Here is a 23,180-nt window from a genome sequence, read left to right as displayed (position 1 = left end):
CAGTATTTTGTTTTATATAAGTCTTAAAAGACTTATATTAAAAGTCCAGTCCAATATCAGAAGGGGAAGCATTTAAAAACCACACTTCCTTGCACAGCAAATAGCCTGCAGGTTAAGACATCATTGATATTTTCGTAGTTCTTGTGTAGCAACATCCCACACTGCACTGCATTTACTGCCATACCTTATCTCATGGGCAAATATTAGAAAGACGTGAAAAGAAAGTCACAAATACATCCTGCCACACTCTAACAAGTGCACCTAGCTCAGAGGTGTGACACAAGGCAGTAAAGAACACAAGTCGTTCAAGCTGGGCCTCTGAAGGCTAATCTGGGCATCAGGCAGGCCCACGACCCAGTCTCACCAGGGTAGTGCAGCAGTTCTTTAGCAGAAGGGAAAGCTGGCAAGAGGGTTTTAGCACACAGAGTTCACTGTGGCCTTTCAGCTCCCAGGTGTGTGCCAGGCAGCTTGGGCCTGGGCTGGGGCCACTGTGGGGAATGCAACTGCTGCAGGAGGCATATCCAGCCAGGAAGCCCACCACAGTCAAGAGCGAAAGGCACACACTTGCAGCCCTATTTTAAATTCCATGCCTTTTCTGCAGCATTTTCTAGTGTTAGTGCTACTGAATAGCAGTCACACCCCACATATATCTGGAAGGGAAAACAAATGAGCTTTTCCTTTCCCTTCTGGGCCCTTCTTGCAGAGAATTTCCAGTTAAAAAAAGCATTCTTGCCTCGAGTGGAACTGGATGTCAGACTGTTCATTTAGTCAGGAATCACACATTGCACATCTACCTCTTTCATTACTTAAAAGCAAACTTCTAAATCTGATGTTACAAGAACTGCATTTGCAGCAATCACAGACAAGAAAAGCCTCCCTAATTTATTTACAATCGTCTTTAATATTTGAAGGATTGGTGTGAAAAACTCATGAGTTTTCAAAGCTGGCTGCCAGCATGCTTGTAGTAGCATAGCCATGCTACACATGCAGAATAAATTAAGTCAATTACCTTGAAAAGATTTTATATTGATCCTCTGACTAACAGGTAAGATTAACAACAAAGTGAGATCAACACTAAGAATACAAGAAAGTACATTTGTCCCAGGTTATTACGAGTTCTGTCACGCAACAGACACAGAAGAAATCATGGTGTAATAATGTTCAATGAATGAGCAAAAATAGTAAACATCATGTGATCTCCCATTGAGCAATGAGACAGCTAGAGTTTTAAACATGATGACAATTGACTAATCTCAAACTAGGTTTTCAAATAACAACATTACAGCAAAGCATAGGGTAGTCTCAAACTTATTTGTAGATAAATTACTTTAATTTTTGACATTAAGTGTTATGCATATAATGCAAGAAAGAAGACAGATGATGATCTGTCTATCAGACCATGAAAAAAACCACATCAGCACACTCCAGCCAGATAAGGAAACAAAGATTTATTGGTAGTTTTATAAAGCTAAAAAGGTCATATATTTAAGAGACAAAGAATACACAATTGAACACAGTCGTTATCAAGGCACATAATGAAAAACCAAATTTGAAACATCCCATCTTTTCAACATTTGAAAAGATCACCATAATTTTCAATACTCATAATGGCACTTGCACACTATAAACAAAATGGAGGAAGTCTAGAAGATAGAAACTGCTAAAGTCATCTTTACATCACACACACACACAATACATTTGCTCATTGGTCACAGTCAAACAAAATGGTCAGCAATTGATCTCACAAATCCCACAAAGATACAACAATATTGGCAAAACCAAGAAACACTCAGATTAGAAAGGCATTATACATATGAACGATTTGGATTTTTTTGTTTTTTTTTTTGTTTTTTTTTTTAAAAAGTGCAAAGTCCAAGGTTTCCCTAAAGGGAAGGCCAAAATACACAGCTAGAGCTGCCATTTTCTGAAATCTGATGAAAACAACATTTTATAATACAGGTTTTATGGAGTTGTTATATATCAGTTTATGGAATAAACAGCAGCCACGGAAGCACTGATCACAGATTTATGTGTGACTGCTGTTTGCAAAATATGGCCCAAATAGTATGTGGAACAAGGGAGGTTCAGGCAATTATTTATGCTTGCTTATTTGTTTGTTTAAAAAACCCCAAACAACCAAAAAACCCACCCCCCAAGAAAAAGAATTAAAAAGGAGACCCTTAATGACCTTAAAGGAACAAAGTTCTTCCTTCGGTAATCCAATTTCAGGAAGTGGTCTAAGAGCAGTTGCTTTTAGAAGGTCAAGGTAAGTATAATCTTGAATTTACCAAGATTAAGACACCACACATTGCAGAAAGCAGAAAAAGCCTAAGAAATGAGTTCAGTAATAATTGTTAATCTATTTCAGTGTTCAGGCCTGAAGGCAACTGAAATGTGTGCCCCTCAAAAAAATAAAAAAAAGTCACTTTGGAAGTACTTGGAAATGCTTAACTTTCTGCATTGAGGAAGTGCTGCTTTGTTTTTTGACAAGGAGCTGTTTCTCAAGCACTAACAAGGTCTATATGCATGCTTTGCTTGCTACATGAACATCAATCTGATGGGCACCTGAGATCAGCACTGCCAGTTGGGCACCTGGACAAAACACTTCAGTATTTCGCTGTCTGAATTTTACACACACAGCCACTGTGCACGGAAGAGTGAGGGAAAGAGGATTTATTGTGCATGACAGACCTGTAAAACCATTACATAATAATGCAATCCTCTGTGGCTAAAAGCACATAGTGGACTGCAGCCCTCTGAATAAGGGAAAGAATGGAAAGTCCAAAATGAGAAGCATTTCTCTTCCCAAGGCAGCTATGAAGAGCTCTGTTATTGCCTGTACTACAATCACCACCAGCTTAATACTGGATCTGCCACCCTGCTTTTAAACAGCAACTTGCACTTGTATGGAATGGATATAATAACCAAAGCCTTTTCTGTTCCTGTGTATTATGCTCCAATAAAACATGCAGCTGATACCCAAAGCTTGCCATGGTTAATGGTGCTAACATTTACAGGTGCAATGAAAAGCAGGTCCAGTGAAGCAAGTTATCAAAATTGCTGACTGTATTACAAAAATACCGTGTAAATCCATTCGAGGTATCCTGATACCATGGAACAGCAGTTTGTCAGGCTCTTTAACTAACAGAAAAAAAAGGTCTGCCTGAAGATAAAAGGTCATAGACTACCTAGTAATGTGTAACTCCATCCTTGTCTGTATCCAAGATCCTATTTCTTACGAACTTAACATTCAGTCTTCAAAAATAACAAAAGTGCTTACTTCTAGGCATGCAAAATGTTGCCTGTGAATTGCTTGAGTATAGGCAGCATGACAGAAAAAAAAGTCACTTTCATACTTTCATATATTCAGTATCAAGGCAGTATAAACTTCTCCTACCTTTGGTTTGATCCAAGACAAATACACATTTAGAAAAGACAAATAAAAAAAAGAGAGAGCAAAATATGCATGATCTCCTGAAAATAAAAACATATTGTTGATTTAAAGACAGTTTCTTGATTTTTTTTTCAACTCAGTGACATTTTAAAGTGCAATATAGGTATCTGTTTAGAAATGGTGAACTAAAATTTAAGAAAGTTTCTTCCCACTTAAGGACAAAAGTAGAAGTTGCAGCATCTCTCCACGAAGATCTGCCTCAAACTGTGAGAGCAGATTACTTGAGAAAACACTATTATTCTGGTGTTTCCAACAACATTAGAAGCATCTCACCTTTTTCCTTCATTTCATGCTATTCCCAAATTCTGCTTCATTTTTTCATATACAACATAGCTGATGCTGACAGCTGGAAGCACTTTCATAAAATTAGGGGCTATGCCCCTGTAAAGTCCTCGGAGTCCCTCTGTAGCAATAATTCTTTGAAAGAGACCAACCATGCTTAGCTGTGGAGCTCCTTCCACTGAGGCTAGAACAAAAATATAGTGTGTTATACAACAGTTTGAGTAATATTAAACTTCTCAAGCAAGTATCAAATACCTGGGTGGTGAGCCTGATATTCACCCCTACGGCCACTGAAAGGAGATCTTTTTATTCCCAGACATTTGGGAGATAGTCCTGTGTCAAAATCCCACTGAAAAGCATTATCCATCTATATTCCTTTAGAAATCTAGGCTCCTATCCTTAAGTGCACAAACCTATCAAATAAAAATCTCAACTATGAAGTTGTCTTTATGCAATGTCCTCCAGAGCAAACCTTGTTGTCTGTCTTCACAGGACAATGCAAGCCCTACCACTTAATATCTAAAATTTAGGGAACATTCTAAATTTTAGAAAAGTGCTCCCAGACTGTGACAGGGGCTCTATGTCTGGTAGTCTTGTATGGAATGTGGCTCTCAGATTATACAGAGCACCAGTGTCCAAAATGTTACTTTTGAATCAAGTATGAAGAACAACAGTGTTGGAGCTAAGAGGGAGGAGAGACCAACATTAAGAAGAATTTTCTAGATAAGTCCTTGGTTTTTCCAAGTTTGTTTTGGTTTTTTTTGTTGGTTTTTTTGTTTGTTTGTTTGTTTTTGTTTGTTTGTTTGGTTGGTTGGTTTGTTTGTTTGTTTTGGGGGTTTTTTTGTGTGTTTTTTTTTTTATTCCTATGTCTCTGCTACAGCTATTCCAAATGATACAATTTTGATGTGACCACACAGATATATTTTCAGTACAAGACAACTCACCTTGAGCCTGCATGCGTGTTCTGATAAGAGCCAGAGGGTAACTGGCTAACTGCCCACATGTGCTGGAAGCAGTTCCACATCCCAACAATACAAAAACACCTGGGTTGGCAGAGCTTGATGCATAGTGTTCTAGCCATGTACTCTTTAAGAGCTGCCAAGGTATAAAATTAAATAGTAACACAAGATATCTGCATTCAAAAAAGTAAACAAATACTTCTTTATTCATAACAGACCTTAAGGGCTCAATCCTGGAAAGCACCAATCTCACTACATCAGTCCTACACGCTCACTTTTAAAGTCCATACCTTAGGACACAGGCAAGGACTTAAAGCAGACTACAGTAGTTAGTACCTAGAAGAGAAATCCTTAAAAGATCCAGCAGCAGGAACAGTGCTCACATTCTAGACCTGGAATACTTTGAGGAGAGAAGGAGGGAAACCCAACTTAGCACCCCATGGGGTGCCACAAAAGTTTGCTCAGCTATGCACATCACCTCATGCAGAAAAAAGGATGCAAATTGGGAAAAAGAATTTCATGCAGTTTTGAAAACATTTGTCAAGCACTAATGCAATGTCAAAAAAAAGATTTGTCTAGACTAGGAAAAAAATTAGTGAGTGTAATAGGTGTCAGTTCCTCTTGAAAGGAAAGACAGAGGTTTTTCTAATTCCTCAGAACAACTATGTCAGCCACAAAGAATTTTGGTGACATGCACAGACACACAAGAAGTTCAGGTTAATATAATCCAATTATAAATCAAAGAAAATGGCAAAAAAATATATTAACTATCATAAATGCAGGATAGGTACCATAATATGAATATCTTATCAGGTTTTTAAGGTCCATATTTACTATAGAATGGTATGTTCCAGTCTAACAGGGTTAGTTTAGTATGCAAGCACAGTGTACTGCCAAGTCTATATAATCCTGTCTAAGAACATTTCCTGTTTGGTACTGTTGCATGTAAGAGCCCATCTGCACAGGCACTACTGCAGGAGGGGCAAACAGAAATATTGAAGTCTAGTAACATTAGAGGAAAGTCTCATTTGTCTATTTTCAGTCAAAGGCAACTGTAATAATACAAGCATATTACGAATCTAACTAATGATACAGACATTGTAAAGAATATTTACGCTTTTTGTAAAGTAACTGGTGACAGCTACATGCATCCAGTGATCTAAACTCACAGAATCACAGAATATGCTGAGTTGGAAGGGACCCACAAGGATCACTGAGTCCAACTCCTGGTCTTGCACAGGACCATCCCCAAGAGTCACACCGTGTGCCTGAGGGTATTGTCCAAACACTTCTTGAATTCTGTCAGTCTCGGTGCTGTGACCACTTCCCTGGCAAAACTGTTCCAGTGCCCAACCACCCTGTGGGTGAAGAACCTTGAACTCACCTCATAAACAGCAAGGTCAATGCCAGCATAAGGAATTATACCCAGAATATTAGGAATATAGCCTTTGTAGAAAGCCTTTAGACCTTCTCTTTTTAAAATCTTCTTAGCACAGTCAAACATCCCAGAATATTGCCCTGTTTTACCCACAGCCAATCTGGTCTTTAAAACCTAAAAGGGAAAAAAGAGTAGCCTTAATTAATTACCTATTTTATAGTCTATTTTATATACACAGTATATCTCTGCTTTTTCAATTCTCTGGAACTGCTTTGCATTTTGGTGCTTTAAGCCTCCTTTGTGATGATTTCTGGCAAGTATTTGTTAGCAGCAGGCTTCTTCAGGTCTATCCTTAGTGCAGAGCACAACACAAAACCATATACTAGCTTACAAATTCTTAGACTTTTTGATTAAAAGAGGAATATTTTTGATCAGCTTGAAGGCAATAGTGTGGGCAATATTCAGTGAAGCATCAGCTAAGGAACAAGTGAGAGCATTAACACACCAACAGATCCCACTTCTGACCTGGGAACACCAAAGCACATGAAGAAAATAATTTTTTGAAAAGCATGACACTTAGAGAGGTAGTTAAGGAATATAAAAGATTGTGTCTCACTAATGAAACAATATTATACAGCCAAATACAGGGAAAAATTACAAGAACCAATCAGAACATAGTATATTCTAAAATGCCTAGCACTGAAACTCTGAAAGGAAGTCCAAAGTAAAAATAAATTAGGATATAAGACTAGAAAGGAATCCTTACAATATTTGCAAGACCAAAATGGGGTTTACTTTGAAAATGAAGTAAATATTTGGCTAGTCTTTGGTATCTCTGTTACTTACCTCCATGGGATAAATAGAAGTTTGTGCTGTTGCTCCAGCCAAAGAACCAGATATAAATCTTTCAACAGTGCCCAGCTTTCCATCATCCTTAGTGAGTATCTTCTTATACTGTATAGTTAAAACACATAAAATAAACATCACATGCTTTTTAGGAGTGGCAAGAGTTACTATGAAAGGCAAGAGTACAGTACAAAATGTCTTTTCAAGCTGTACTTAGTTTTTCGTGTATTTACAGTTACATTTACTAACCCAACAAATTTAGAACTATTCTCACTGCAGCTCTGTGATTCTCCAGAATACAATAAACATTCCAGCCTACAAGAATCCTTTACATTAAACACCTCAGTCACCCCCAGTATTGTCGAGTGTTCCACAATCAACTCCAGGGTACCCTCACTATGGAACCCAGAAAACAAACTGGAACCGAACATTCTTTGGTTGGAAAACTGGATCTGCAAGGATCAACTGGCAATTTGACAGAGGTACTTGGAGAGCTCTATATACTGTGTCCTGCCAGGCAGAGACACCATCATGCAAGAATGCATCGTCAGCTCCTGAAAGGCTGAATAAGAGTAAAGAATAATGTGCCCAAGATTACTCTATGGTACCTAAATCTGCACTTCAGTCTAGCAATATCCCCAAGTTTATTTGATTTTTGTTGCTTTTATTTCCTAGTTGTACAGAAATGCGCAGTACCTTCATTCAGACTTACTTGAAGCACTAGCAAGCCCCACAGAGGAAAAATAAAGCTCATTTAAATACACCAGAATGGGAGTTCATTTTCCAAAGGAGGATTAGGCCTTAACATGATGCTTAAAGCTGATTCAGAGGTAAATATAACTCTGAAATCCAGGCTGAGGGCATCATAGCACTGTGATATTTGACTTTAAATGAATCCTGTGTAGGTTCAGCTCACATAATGTGCTAAGTTTTTGGTTGTTGTCACTTTGAAGGAACAATCTAGGTATTAATGCAGGGCTCATACAAAGCCATGCAGACTGGAAGACAGTTTAAAATGTATGACAGATTTAGTTTATGTACACTACTTATAATACAATAGCAAAATCTGCCTAATACTAAGAATTCTATTAATGGAATAGACTATTTTAAATCTGAAAGTCACCCTAAATTACTTTGACAAAATCCCCAACCATGACAAGAACTCCTATATAATTCAACAGTGCAAATAATGAACAGTGAGAGTGATGTAGTATTTTATTTACCATTGTTTCCATTCCTGATTTATCATCCTACCTGTTCATAAGCCCAGAACTTAATAGCTGTTTCAGGAGCTATTTTCACAACATTTACACCATTTCCCCTCCAAAGGGATCGGACACCACCTTCTTTCAACATTTGCTTGAAACCACTGGCTATATTCATTTTGTTTGATTTTGAACCATGAACCTAAAAAAAAAAATAAATTAAAAAAATCAAAGTTACAGTAAAGAACACTGATTAGCTCTGATTAGTTTATAAAATTCATCAGTATTAAACTGATTAAATATATCAACTAGTAAAGCCACATCCACTATTGAAAAAAATCTTATTTTAGTGGCACATTTTTGTCCACATGACTATGGAAAAGACAATTTTCATTAACACAAAACATGGAAATTGTCAAAACATAACTAGACTTCCAGAACATAGATACTGAACTGATGCACTGGAAACCAAAAAGTTCTTGGACATTGCACCCACCTGCATCATCACTTTAAGGCGATCTAACGGTGCTGTACCTGTCCGGGAGACAGCACCAGCCACTCCTCCTGCCAACAGCTGCTTCCACCACTGTCCAGTCTTTTTCTCTTCCTCTGTGAACTCATCTGGAACAGTTAAACTATCTCCTATATCCAACACCTTTTAGAATCCAAAGCAAAGATGCACAAGTAACTGTCTCGTTCCACCACCTCGGTTTTATCAACAGTTCTAATTCAAATTAACATATAACTTAAGAATCTGTAAATAGAATGCTAGTTAACAAAATTAAAAAATAGCTCTAATTTACATTCTATAATTAACTTGCTATGCATTGCTATTCAAAGCAACTTTTAGTGACTTCTACATAGCTATTGAGCAATAACACCACAGACCCACCATTTCAAAGACAGCACCATCATCATTAAAAATTACGACAAAGTTCCGCCTTGAGTATGGCCCAAGCAAAGACATTCTGTCATGATCAGCAGTCCTTTACAGTCAGCACTAAAGCTCAAATGCTTATATGTTGCAGCTAACCTTTCACCAGACAGCCTTCTGGGATTAGTTTGGTAATCTCCTAAGGATGCTAACAAGAGATTTCTCTCTCACGGTAATTTATTCACACATATGTGGAATGTCCCCTTCCCCCCACTCTTCCCAACATTTTCAAGTAGCATTTTTACAGCTGATACAGCAAAATATTCTATTTCTGGTAATTGCTGTGTATTACCTTAAAAAAATTAGAGGTTTGACTAATGTTTTATACATTATCTTATCATCAGCTATACTGAAAAACACATTTAATAACTTTTCTCAGCTATAAATGTTTGAAATTTCATTAAGAGGTGCACATTTGTATTACTATTCAATTTGATCAAAGAGCAACATTACTGCAGGCTTTAGTGATAAAGCTGTCCAAGACATAAGACTATGAAATCTCACATTTCACTTAAACATAGTCTTTGTTCTTATGTGTAACTTGCAACCATGATATATGATACGTAGATAATGCAAACGTGATATTACACATAAATTAAACTTATAAAAGGAGCAAGAATATTTTAATAACTGGTAAGTACTGTCCAGAAAGCATGTTAACAGATAAACCTTTTAAATTATTGTTAACTTTAATTGTAGACACTATATCCCTAATTTACGCTGTATTCTCTATCTGTTAGTAGACAGACTACTGTCTTGGTCATGTGGAACAAAAATTGCAGAATGCAGACTATAAATATTGCCACTGGACAAACAGGATAAGCACCAACTATTCTGGATACTGAACACAGAAGAGATCAATGGGAAAATGCTTTCATCTTTCTGACATTCATGGTTTCCACGTAAGGTGTCATCAGCTGCTCAACTACATGAAAACATCAAAAGATCAATCAGAACTCTCAAAATACAAATTCAATGTTCTTAGAGATATTATGCACATCTACCAGGGTTTAAACCTTGTGTCTACGGAGACCTAAATGCAACTAAGAAAAAAAAAAGATAAATTTGAGGGCCTTTATAACAGACAGGTCACAGCTACCAACTCATAATAAGTCTATGCCAATGCAGTTATCTGCCTGGAAGAGCCTGACAGCATTAAAATTTTACAATAAAAACAGAATTGAAAGAGCTGCCAATGCCAGCCAGGCTGGGAGGTCTCACATCTGCTCTTATCTGAAACAGCAGCTGTGTTGCCGTGTAGCTGGATTTTGCTTGCTGTGATAACTGGGTCATCAGCTGACTGCAACACTAAGAACACAGGAGGCTCCCAGAGTTGTTTCTTGGAGGTAACTAATGACATTCCATAAAAAAAAGAAAAATATAGATCTTATGCTTAATAACAGTAAAAAGCAGCATTTTATTAAAGCAAAGGTTTTTTTACGCAAAGTAAGCTGGGACCAGGGCTATTTGAAGTAATAGCAGTGCTTCAAGTGCTTTCTTGAGCAAACAGGGAGCTAACTCTCTTTTGGCAAGCATTCCTGAATTGAGACTGTACAGTGTGAGACATTCAAAGCTCTCAGATCTCACAAACTGGTTTTTATTATGGAAATGCTGACTTATCCCTGGAGATACAAATGGTCTCACTATATTCAAAGCAATCTGTCTTTACCTAACTTTATTTAGTCCAACAATCTACAGGAAGGATATTTAGCAAACAGGACTACTATTGGTTTACTTACTTATTGTTCTTAAAAGTCAGTCACTGAGGTGACAAGGGCTCCATTCAATAATAACTTTAAAAATTTATTTGCAGAGTGGATATCCTATTGCTGTATATTCTGTCATTTTTAAATTCTATAGCACAAAAGAGTGCGAGAACACGTGCACAGAAAATCATCACTAAAGACACTAGTGATTTTATGATATTACTGTATAAATACAAATACTAATTTCAGCATAAGAAACAGTCTATATAATGTCTATATAATTTGTTTCAACAAATCAAAAGCACAGAACATAAAAATATACTGTAATGTGTGGAGAAGAAAAATATTTAATATTGTGGTTATTATTTTTCTGTGGAATATCTCCAAAGGAGGAAAAGGATTCCATCCTAAGAATTACTGATAATTATTTGCAAAGTTTAGACCAAGTGCTTTGTAGAGAAGAAGGTCACATGACACTATCCTGCTGGCACATGGGAGAGCACAAAGTGAAAAGGAAAACCAAACAATTCTAAACATAGATATGCTTGAAATATAATAAGTGTGAAGCTGTTATACTCAATATTGCAAATTAACACAGCAGAGATGAACCTATAAGCTGTACTAAGTTAAAAGACAAGTTGAACTTACAGTGGAATGTTTCCAATATCGAATTATTTCCTCAATGTCTGTAGCTGGATTAAACATAAAATGATCTCTCCACTCATTCCAATCTACTGTCATTGTCCCATCAGCATCAATACTGAAAAGAAATTGAACAGAACTATATAAGGAAACAGTAGCAGGGATGGGGTTTTGTTGTGTTTTCTTGTCTTCCCTCTGCCCTTTTTTTTATTGTCCATCACATCAGTGACAACTAACTGTCAATTCCACGTGGTGACTTCAAGGCTGAATCTGCCATGGCCTTTCAATACTATGCTTTTCCTATCCAAGTGCATCTGGTATATTCCCTTTAAAAACATAATATAACACTTCATTATATCAACATTTACAGGGAAATGAATAACATTCTCCTCCAGAACCAGATGCTCCAATAGTGACCACTTACTATTATCCAAGAGTAGATGGAATACATGAGAATTCCCATAAAGGCACCACTGAAAGTACCAACACTTTTCAAAATTATAATCCCATTTATTCTGTTCTCTGAGTTATAAAAATACTTTACAATACAAAGAAGCTTAAAATACTTCAAGAAATAATAATTCCTGACCTTTGCAAGATCTTTTCTGCCTGTTTTTCTGAAATGTTTATACCCAGTATCTTGAGGGACTGGACAACTTCTGATGCTTCAATTTTTCCTTGAAACATTAAAAGAAAGATGATACATATTTAAAACATGGATCTTACTACAGTTAGCACCTTGGAGCTCACTAGGTTCTATTGTAATACCTGCATAATAGCAAAGGTAATTTAAAATCAATTTAAATACAGATGATGTATTTTGATTGCCTACTATAAGGACTGAGCAAAGCAAAGTACATTAAAATCATGCAACCAAATTGGATGCAAACATTCAGTAAGGAACTGTTTTATCTTTACTAGGTAGAAATAGTTAGAAATTTCCTTATAGTTTCTCCATCTGGGAAACAAAGAGCCCCAGCTCAATGAACCTGGAAAATAACTGAAAGAAAAGAAGACCACAATAACTTATTATTACAATCTGCAATAAACTATAATTATGATCCTATTAAGGAAAAGAAGTAAAGGTTCCATATTCACAACATTTTTTTCCATTTCAGACAAAGAACATAAGTTGAATTGCTTTTGACGTACAGTTTCTTCAAACGATATTTGAACAAATAAGATAAATCAAGGCATACCATCATTGTTTTTGTCCAGGCTCTTAAATGCCAGTTTCATCTTCTTCTCATGTTCTTTAAGGTACTGCATAAATTCTTCGAAATCCAGCTGTCCATCCTGGTTAATATCTCCAGCTTTAAAAATTTTCTGTTGAGAGAAAATTCAACAGTTGACTTTTCTAAATTACAGCAGGTCACAAAGCACCATTTGGTTCCAGAATTTAATGTACTCATATTTTCATAAAGAGAGAAAACACTTGGCAGTAAATATATATTTGAGAAAGCATTACTGATTATTTACATAACTTTCCTTTGTAGAAATTTTAAGGTTTCTTACCAGCACTGGCAAGTTATAGCTACAGGTATCAAATAATTTGTGGAGAAAGAAGTGGGGGCAGGACAAAATCACAAAAGAGACAAGTTTAAGCCTGTGAGCTTCCTATACATGCAATGTGTGAATATGTCAGTCAAATTAAACAAACATAATCTTGACTATCCTCTTAATCCAGTGGTCTATTAATTATGAATTATAAAGATAAAAATACAAACAATATTTAACTGCTGACCAAAAAAAATAAATACAAAGATCTTGCCCAACTAGCACTTCCATCCCCCAGCGTTTGAGACCAGGGCTTTCTGCTTCCAAATGCCCTGACTACAATCTTAAACAAACTTGTACCAAGTACAGACACACTTATCTTCCTTTTTTGCATGTGCTTCCTACTAACTGCCCTGCAGATAGAAACGTTTACATGTAAAAATCAACTGAGTTCAATACATGGCACACAATAGCCAGGAAACAAATGTGAAACAGAGCTCAGGCTTCCAAGTCCCTTCTATCTGGCAGACTACCATGCACAACTCGAGTTTCGGAGGAAAGTAACTCTCAACAAGATTTGCATGGCTTTTCTAATCTGCAAAATCTGCTTTTAATCATTCTGTTTACTCCACTTTAATTAGCAGAAGTCCTCAAAAGACCAAAGTCCAACGAGTTCTAGCCTACAGAAACTAAACACAAAAGAAGCTGAAAACTGGTGTATTCGTTGAAGGTGTCTGAAGAAAAATTTAAGGCATCTGAGTGCATTTATGTGGCCTCATTCATCTTCCCTATTCTTCTATAAAAAGTAACGTACTTTAACATTTCATCTCAAAAAATCAAAATTAATAAGATTATCAAAGATTTCTCAACAAAATGGAGGAAAATTATGTGGTACACCACAGTGAAACAAGCAAATTACTTATTTCCCATAATACAGCAAATTGCACCAAAAAACCCAACGCAAGATACCACCTATTTAGACAAAGGGGTTTGGTATCAGCTTTGGAAATAGTGTTCTTAGTACAGTCATCAGTCCAGCTTGATTGTCATTTCTATTAATAACCTGTCAACAAAGATATACTCATCAATTCAGTTTCATGCCCTTGTCAATATAGTTGGAGCTATTCAGAATTCACAAAAAATTCTGAATAGAAATTTTACAAAAAAAAAAAAACACATTTATGGAAGTTTATGGATACGCTCCTGACCATGACCTTCTAACAAGAAATTAAGAAAGGCTAACAGATTAATCATTCAAAAACAAATAAAAAAACTAACCAAAACCCACCATTAAAAGTTACTCTAGCCCGAAAAGAGTCCCCCTCCTCAAAGACACTGCAATCTCAACCCATCTTTTGCTCCATGCATGGCACTCCATGCCACAGGGTCCGAGTGTCCTGCTTGGCTCCCACACACTACTGAGAAGAGGTGACTTACGTGGCACTTGTACTCACTTGGAGTGAGTTCTAGTCAACACAAACTCTTACTGTTCCCCACTACTATCCAAACCACACAAACCGAAATGCAGAACAAGGAAAGTGTTGTTCTGCCTCACAGATATGACAAAACTTGAACTATATTATAAATTACAAAACCTCCACTGCTGAGGATGACGTGAGCCAAAGAAAACGGAAATTCCTAGGAAGTTCAGAGAGCCACACACTTCTGTGTGTGAAGGGGGGTACCTTTCAGTTCATCTGCCAAAGAAGCAGATTTCATAATGCAACAACTAGAAAAGGGTAAGCACAAACATACTCTCCATTCCCTACTTTTGTTTTGGCAATTATTTTCCAGACTTCAAGTCAGTGTCAGCCACTCTCAGTGCGGCAGAACAGAAGTGACAGGGAACCAAAACGTGTGGTTTCCTCAGTAGGCACACGGATTTTTCTCTCAGTGCAAATCTAAAAGTTCATACAAATAAAAGCCTCTTGGTGTTTATGAAATAAACTAATTATGTGGGTGTTAAAGTTTCAGATTAAAATCAGTAATTCACAGGTTTGTGGAACAAACAGGAACACTGGAAGAAGCTTGTCTTCCACCTGTCGGGCAGAAACTTCCTCCTGGGGGGTTATATACTCCATGGGCATAGCCAGCAGGAAGACACATACTTGATTCTGTGGGGAGCCTGGCACACTAAGTCCTAGGTACAAACTGCCCATTCACAGCATCAAATAATTTAGGTTGGAAGGAACCTCTGGAGGCCACTGAGCACAACTCCAGCTCAAAGCATGTCTAATATAACTGGATCTGATTAGATCAGGTTGCATAGGACCACATCCAACTGAGTCTTGAACATCTCCAAGGGTGGAGATTCTACAGCCTCTGCAAGTAAACTGTTCCATCATTCAATCACCTCCCCAGTTCAACAATGAATCCAACTTCGCTGTTCTGCATTTAGCATACTACCAGATTTTGTATAATTACAGCCATTTGTCACTCTGCCACTGCCTGGTTCACCAACTTCTCTGATGGAGGAGAACTGGATGCATTTTAAAATAGGTATGCTTACAACAATAGAGCAGGAACCAAACTAAATGCCAATATTCACTTGGAAGTCCTGGGAAACAATGTTCAGCATGCCTGCCTCGTAAAACCTGCCATTTCTTGTTACAGACTCACTGTGGGATCACCTCACCTTTACAGAACCAAGAGGAAAATGTTTATTTTTCAAGGCATACTATTTCTTTTCTCATTGTCTAAAAACTGTAACCCCAAGCAATAAGGATAATTCACTAGATAAAATGAAATGGTGACCACGTAAAGAATTGCTAATTACTAGATATAGGAAGACAGTTTAGAGGATGACATGAGCCAGCAATGTGCACCTGCAGCCCAGAAAGCCAATCACATTCTGGGCTACATCAAAAGAAGAGTGACCAACAGCTCAAGGGAGGTGATTCCGTCTCTCTGCTCTGCCCTTGTGAGACCCTGGGAGTGCTGTGTCCAGTTCTGGGATCCTCAGCACAGCAAAGACATAGACCTGTTGGAACAGGTCCAGAGGAGGCCACAAAGATGATCAGAGAGCTGGAGCATTTCTCCTATGAGGAAAGGCTGGAGTTTTTCAGATTGAGGAAGAGAAGGCTCCAGGGAGACCTTATTGCAGCCTTTCAACACTTAAAGGGGCTTAAAAGAAACGTGGGAACAAACTTTTTAGCAGGGCCTGTAGCAGTAGGACAGGGGATAATGGTTTTAAACCAAATGAGTGTTGATTTTGATTATTTATAAGGAATAAGTTTTTTACAATAAGGATGGTAAAACACTGGAGGAGGTTGCCCAGAAAGGTGGTAGATGCTCCACCTCTAGAAACATTCAAGGTCAGGCTGGATGGGGCTCAGAGCAATCTGATCTAGTTGAAGATATCCCTGCTTATTGCAGGGGGATTGGACTACATGGCCCTTTAAAAGTCACTTCCAATCCAAACAGTGCTATGATTCTATCATTTTTCTTTTTCATGCTACAGGCCTTCAAACATACTGACTAAAATGCTCCTATGCTGACCTATTTGGTCGTGACACTGTCGCCTTCTCCCCCCCCCTTTTTGTTTTAATAATTCTACTACTTTTATTCTTTTTCTGCTGCATATTTTCTTAATACAGCTGCTTTCAAAGTCCTGCACAACCAGGCAACACCAACGTGAAAGGTCACAAGTAGAGTGAAATACCGAAGATATTTTTTAAAAATTTTCTCCATAATATAAATCATGTTGCAGTGTTGAATTCCTACTCCTCCAGAAGACCTCTGTATTTGGTGTGGAAATGTAAGTCAGCAGGTCTGATGAAAAAAAAAAATAGGAGTTACAGACAGGCTTTATATACACATCAAAAAATCCCGACCCTCTGTAAGTGTCCTGATGAATTATTAGATTACTCTGTGCCAAAGTTGTGAACTTTAACACATTTATGGCTACAATGTAAAGACAAAGAATGCAAGACACTAGAAATCTTAATGCTTTTATGTAGACTTTTAACTTCAGAGTTTCATTTTTTACACTATTTAGTATCACCATTTACATATTGTGCATAAGCCTTCACATTCTGTTTACAAAACTCAACTGTGTATGAAAGGTGGGGCTGCTGAGTGCAAAGGATTACCAATCATCTATTCATCAGCTTGTTATGTCAGCTAATTAATATAATATAAAGAATATTTAAAAGGAAGTGATTCAACAAGAAGTTACTGGCTTCCTATCGCGCTATCTACAAGACATAAGCAAAAAACAGCACTTCAAGATATGTAACTGATGCAAGTAGCAATTAGTTGTTCTGCAAGCTGCAACAGGAGTTCCAAAGGGCACAGTTACAAATTCTGCATATAAAGAACTCCAACATCACAGTAAGAATATCATCATAAGAATATCATGATGATATTCTTATTTAGCCATTCACAAGTTTCACATTTGCTTTTAAAACCAGAGGTACTATACATAAAACCAATCATGATATTCCCTCCTCCTCCTCCTCTTTTCCCTTTTTTCAATTCTTTCCCTCTTCACCTCTATTTTTTTTAGCACCAGCCATTCACATAGCTCTGCATTCTACAATTTTAAGTTATTTCACTGTAATACTATTGGAAAACAAACTCAGTTACAGCTGAAGTATAGACAGCTCTCCTCTCTTTACTGGACACATACCCAACAATAGTCCTTTTCCTATTTATATTTGCCAAGACTACACAAATTTATGCAGACTATGATGACCCAAAAACCAGTAGTAAAGATTATTAAAGTCAGTCTTGTCAAACTACATCAGTTGGGAGATAAACCCAGCATAAAGGGAAAGGGCCTGAGGATGTGTTCACTCAGCATTACACCCCAGTGAATCCATACAACACACTAACAAACTAGACTGACACTCCACCACCAGAAATCCAACACAACACTGTATTTTGAGCAAAACAGTAATTTGAAGTGCCTCCAAAGGCCTCCCAATTTGTCCAAATTCTGCATACATATTTACTCACTTGCCCCCCAAAGCATACCAGCAACATGTAAACCCAAGCAGGCCCTTTAAACCTGCCACAGAGAGACATTAAGAGCCCCCCACTCCAGTACAGCAGACTTGCACCCTTGACAGTAGCAGCTGTTGCTATCCGCTGCAGAGCTTCCCTTTCCTGTTCTCTGTCCTAATTACCACTCTTCCTGCTACAGGACAGCACTGGCAGAGGTCTTCTCACTGGTCCATTTCAGGTAACAGAATGTCTAGAAAACAGGACTAAAAAGGACAAGATGCAAGTCATGAGTATGCTCTCCCCACATGCTTTGCAGAAGCTGCTCCCTCAGGACCTGGATAAACTCTCTCAACTCATAGCTATGAATTAAATTTCAAGAATCTGAAACAGCATACATGGAAGATGCAAACTATCCCTTGAATTTTCATTCAGCATTCCTTGCAAGTTACACTGGTATTTTTGACTTTGAACATACTTGGTAGATAGACTTTTCCCATTAAATAAGACTACTCTGCTAAAAACGCATTCCCACCTTAGTCATCTCAAAAGATTTATCAGTTTACCTTGTTTGTTTTTCTGGGACACACTGGTGTCTCAAGACAAGGGTTTAGCAAAGCACTTCAGCATATGGTTAAGAGATGTCTCAGAGGTGAGGCTTCCCATATTTGGCAATTCTTGGCATTCTTGCACTTTGCAGCAGCAGGAGGAAGAATTAATCACTCACTGTAGTCTGTCACTTTTCAGACAAAAAACTACCAAGTTAGTATTAAAAAATAGTTCATTTTATCTCCTTGGATGTTTAAGTTGCTAAAACAAACTTAAGATTCATCTTGCTCTTTCATATGGAGACTTGGAGACTATAGCACATATCGGTTAAAAGCTTCTGAAGCTGTACACATGGAAATGAAACAATGACTATATTATATATATATATATATAAAATAATGAAACAATGAAATAATGTTTGCTTACAATTGAATATTACTGAAGATATTTGAGGTATTTCACAATTAAGTCTCCATAAGCAGACAGAATCATCACAACTATTATGACCTGAAAAGGGAAGTTTTCTACAATCACATGATGTGACTGTAGAATCACGTTTTGGTAAAAACTGAAGATACCAGACTACTCTAATTCTGTAGCACCAGTTTTTTAGCCAACTATTAAGGTGAGAGAAAGCTTCAATTCACATAAAGAATGACACACAGACAAGGAAATGCTGAAGCTTCTAAGACTGTGAATCTTCATATCACATATGATAATATCTAAGAGTAGATACAGTGTGATAGAAGATGCCCAGGTATCTTCTTTGAAGTTGCCAAAGTAATCAGTGTTTTTTCTAATTTTCTAGCCAAGTTACAAAACAACGAAGACACTTCAGTTAACTTGGTCTCCTAGCCTTCTAATTTTGCCATGTATGGGAAGTTACCAAAATTAGGAAAAGAGCAAACATCTTAATAAAGTAGTGCAGAATTATTCAAGGACATATTTAGCTCAGTCACTAAACAAGCGTGTGCTTTCTGGACTAAGAACTGCTAAGATAAGTTCAAGCTCTGAAGCACTATCTAGCTGTAGTTTTTAGAGGCCAGAGAAAAGCACAGAAGGAAACAATACACACCTGGCCCTGTTCTCACCCATCCCCTTCTGCTGAGACACAGCAGTGGAACACAGCACAGGGGCCTGCCTCACTTCACAGAATTCCGAATTTCCTATGGTTTAAATGCAGAAACATATTTCAAGTGTTTGGTATTTTTAGACTTGATTGGGCTAAAATTTTCATAAGCACAGTCGATTGCTCTAAACAGACCATATTCTGATTGCTGAGAAATTAGTCTCATTAGGCCCTGTCTCCACCACACAGAGGTGTCTCATCACACTGTTCTTTATCTAAAGGAGCCTTAATGTAGCCAAAGACTTATGTCAAAACGCTACAGAGTCAGTCCAAATAAGATCATTATACTGTTTCCAGAATGTAGTTATTCATTTCAGTAACATCTGCCTACTCCTAGCTCCACGACTCAATGTATAAATAGTACCTGAATTTGAATGCTTGGCTGTTCCAAACTGAAGCTTGAAATACAGGGTTCACCTCCTACGGATTTACTGTAAGGACTGATTGCAACAGAAGGAAAGGATGAACAAAAATAGTACTTGATATAACTACTCACACCATTTATGGTACTCTCGCCTACGAGACACAGCATTCTGAAGACATAGGATGAGATCATATGAGATCTGATCCCAGCATCTATTTTGTGTGTCTACTAATCAAAGCCACTGTAAAATAGCTGTTAATATTGCTTCTAAAGCAACACCTGATACTGTCACCACACTGAATTCCTTTTTCGTAGGTGTTCACATATTACGTCAGGAATCTTTTGCAATGTTTTGCAAAGTTAACCATTCCTGGCAGGTAATATACTACAACATAAACCAGGTGTCATCCTGGCAGCTTCCAAGCAACACACATTCCAGATTTTCCAATGGTTTACTTTTGTCTGTCAGACACTGACAGAAGGCAGGTCAAGCAGAACATAAAGTCAGGAGCTCCTGTCATGTTATGCTATGATGTCTTACTATGGGGAAAAAATGATTCTTCCTTAGAGGGACATGCAACCTACCTCCAAAGCTTACCACATGGGTTCACATCAGTTCTTGTATCTACAATGTTACTTCATCTAAAAGAGTGTCTCATCATTAACAAAACTGTCAAGACAACTGAGGAAGGCTGAAAGAAAATACTGGTAGTCTATTACTCAAACGGATAGTGGGCTTGTATCCTATAAAACATGCATATTCCTTCTAGAGAGGAATTACATTGAAAGACAAAAGAGCAAAGTAGTACCAGTAGCACAAACAATAAATTCTACAGTGAAGATGACAACTTGGGATCAACCAATTGACTTGGCAGTGAAACCCAGTAATGCTCACATGGTCTCTTTACCAGTGCCTCCCAGAAGAATGATGACCCAACACTTCCAGGTACATGGGTTGGAAGCCAGTCCTGCAAGAGATTTTTGGAAACCTAACACAGGCCAGCATCTAGAACATAATGGCAGCACAAGGCTTAAGACTGACCCAGCCATGATGTACTGAAGCCTATTCTGCTCTAGGATATCCCATGCTCTGCCCATGCCACGGTGCCACTATGCTGGCAGGGCTGAGCAGTTCAGGAGCTAACACTTTGTCATGTTGTGTCATACTTCCATGTCTCAATTCCTTACTCATTAGTTATTAGTAATTATAAGGGTACTTCTGCCTCTCCAAATACAAATACAATGATTCAATATCTGACTTCTTTAATAAAATACCTTTTTACCAAGTAGTAAAAAGACTGAATTCAACATCACTTTAAAGCTCGAAGTGAAGTGGGAGAAGGCAGTTTTGAGCTGCAAGAAAGTACAGGAAGCCGATTAGCAGGCAGTAGAAGGCAGGAAAGATGCTGGAGGCTAGTCTTACTGAGGCTCTCTTATTACAAGAAGTCTAGATATTAACAGTTACATATAACTAGTCTAGTTTCTAGTTCAAATTGTGCCCACCACTGAGTTTAAAACAGTGAGCATATAGAAGTTTCAGTGCACTCCAACAATTCTTCCACCCCTCCCAAATGCACATGACTCATGGCTTGCTTTGTTTACTCTGTATTTCTTAAACTGAGGCAGCACTTCCTGCTCTGTTACATCCAGGTATGTCTAGATCATCTCTATCTATTTCATGGGTTTCACTTTCAGTTTATCCTGAAGCAACTGAGAATAATTTGACAGTTATTCAGATGTGCACTATTAATGAAGATCACTGATCTTGAGAAGGAACTTGGAACTTCAATTCTAAGTTGCTCAAAATTTCAGCAGCACACCACTTGTGACTCAGGGCTTTCACTGAATTATGTTGGAAGACCACCTTTGTTAAACACCAGAAAATTAGCTGGTCACCTGTTTCCCCGTTGTTCAATGTAAGTAAAAACCCCAAACTGTTACAGTCAAACTGGTACAACAGGTTTACAACAATGTGTGTATAATCTGTGACTGAAATTCATAACTGTCATGCTCTTAATACTGACAACTTTCATGGATAACCAAACAGGCCAAACTGTCCCTCCTTTATATACCAACACCTAAGAACACAAAACGTGCCTGTTGTAAAGATGATTTTGACCAGCAGCAATACTGAAGCGAAAGTGTGCTCTCATTTATTCTCTCATATAAACACCATTCAACTCAAGAGGACTCCTGGATACTTTTCCCTTAAGGACAGGAGACAGAAAACTAAATACCTGAAAGTGGTAAAATAAAGACCAAATAATGAGACCATAGGGGAGAAATTGGCAGAGTATCCCACAATTAGCATAAGGTCACTGAATTATTGACCCCTCAACACTAGAGTCAAAATTTAAGTTCCTTTTCCGGCAGCTCTTTCAGAAAGTGTGAACAGCTACTACAAGCACAGCAGTGGAATGCCCTCGAACCATTCTTTATACTGAAACAAACAGAACTGCTACAGCAACAGCTCCCCCACAGATCTCACCTGTATCTGTTCAGCCTAACTGAACCCATGCATGCCTTGTCAGTGCAGACTTGCCTTACCACACAAACACGTACACCTTCAGAATTGCACATTAAATGACTTTTTATGCTGATCCCTGGGGATTACTGAAAGTAATTAGGAGAGATAAGGTTCTCTTCCAGGTTCTCTTCTGCTAGTATAAGTCAGCATCACACTGGAATGCTTGATGACTCAAGTTTTACTGACTTCTGAGGTCAAAATATTGATAGAAGGGACAAAGCAATGTAACAGTTGAACTGATTGCTGCAGAAGCCGCACCACGAAGAAGTGCACTGTATCTTTCGTGGTTTGACGGCCACTCTTACAAGTGTGCATTTTTTAATACAAAGGCCTCGGTATCTGACGTAGTCCATACCAAGAATCATTTCCATGTCTATGTGTCTAAGGAGAGCTAGCTTAAATAGCCAGTTCTGAAATCGCAACCTACGGTTATACAGATTTACTTACGTGCTGCCCAAACAAACCTTAATTTACTCTGATCTAGATAATGCATAGGTGGAGTGATAGATAAAAACTGTAAATTACTATCATTTATCGTGCTGGAAGAGGAATGTGCTATCAAGTACCACCCAACAAGGAGTCAGAGGATGTCAAAAGTCCACATATGATGAGTAAACCCACTTGGCAGTGGAAGCGCCGACAGCCGTACGCGCTCGGGACCCTTCGCCTACAACTCGGGGCGTGCCTGTACAACATGGCCCGCGGCACTGGAACGGCGTTCCGGGGAAGGAAAAAGGCAGGCCCGAGGCCGCGTCCATCCAGGA

The 23,180-nt window shown here is 38.0% G+C and overlaps 1 protein-coding gene across 1 annotated transcript; it reads right to left on the bottom strand.

Annotated features, from left to right (window-relative positions):
- Positions 1-1,427: 1,427 nt before the first annotated feature.
- On the bottom strand, positions 1,428-12,741 carry SLC25A24 (solute carrier family 25 member 24; the record flags this gene model as incomplete). Its single annotated transcript, XM_018081709.3, has 9 exons — positions 1,428-3,920; positions 4,681-4,831; positions 6,080-6,247; positions 6,920-7,027; positions 8,174-8,326; positions 8,621-8,779; positions 11,413-11,524; positions 11,996-12,083; positions 12,606-12,741. Coding segments are annotated over 9 exons (1,254 nt in total), but the record flags the coding sequence as incomplete, so codon positions are not given.
- Positions 12,742-23,180: the final 10,439 nt, after the last annotated feature.

This window comes from Manacus vitellinus, unplaced genomic scaffold (assembly GCF_001715985.3).
Source record: "Manacus vitellinus isolate BGI_N305 unplaced genomic scaffold, ASM171598v3 scaffold_56_pilon, whole genome shotgun sequence".
In the NCBI taxonomy this organism is placed as follows: domain Eukaryota; kingdom Metazoa; phylum Chordata; class Aves; order Passeriformes; family Pipridae; genus Manacus; species Manacus vitellinus.
The sequence above is the reverse complement of the archived record's forward strand: the minus strand, read 5'-3'. Positions and strand labels throughout refer to the sequence as shown.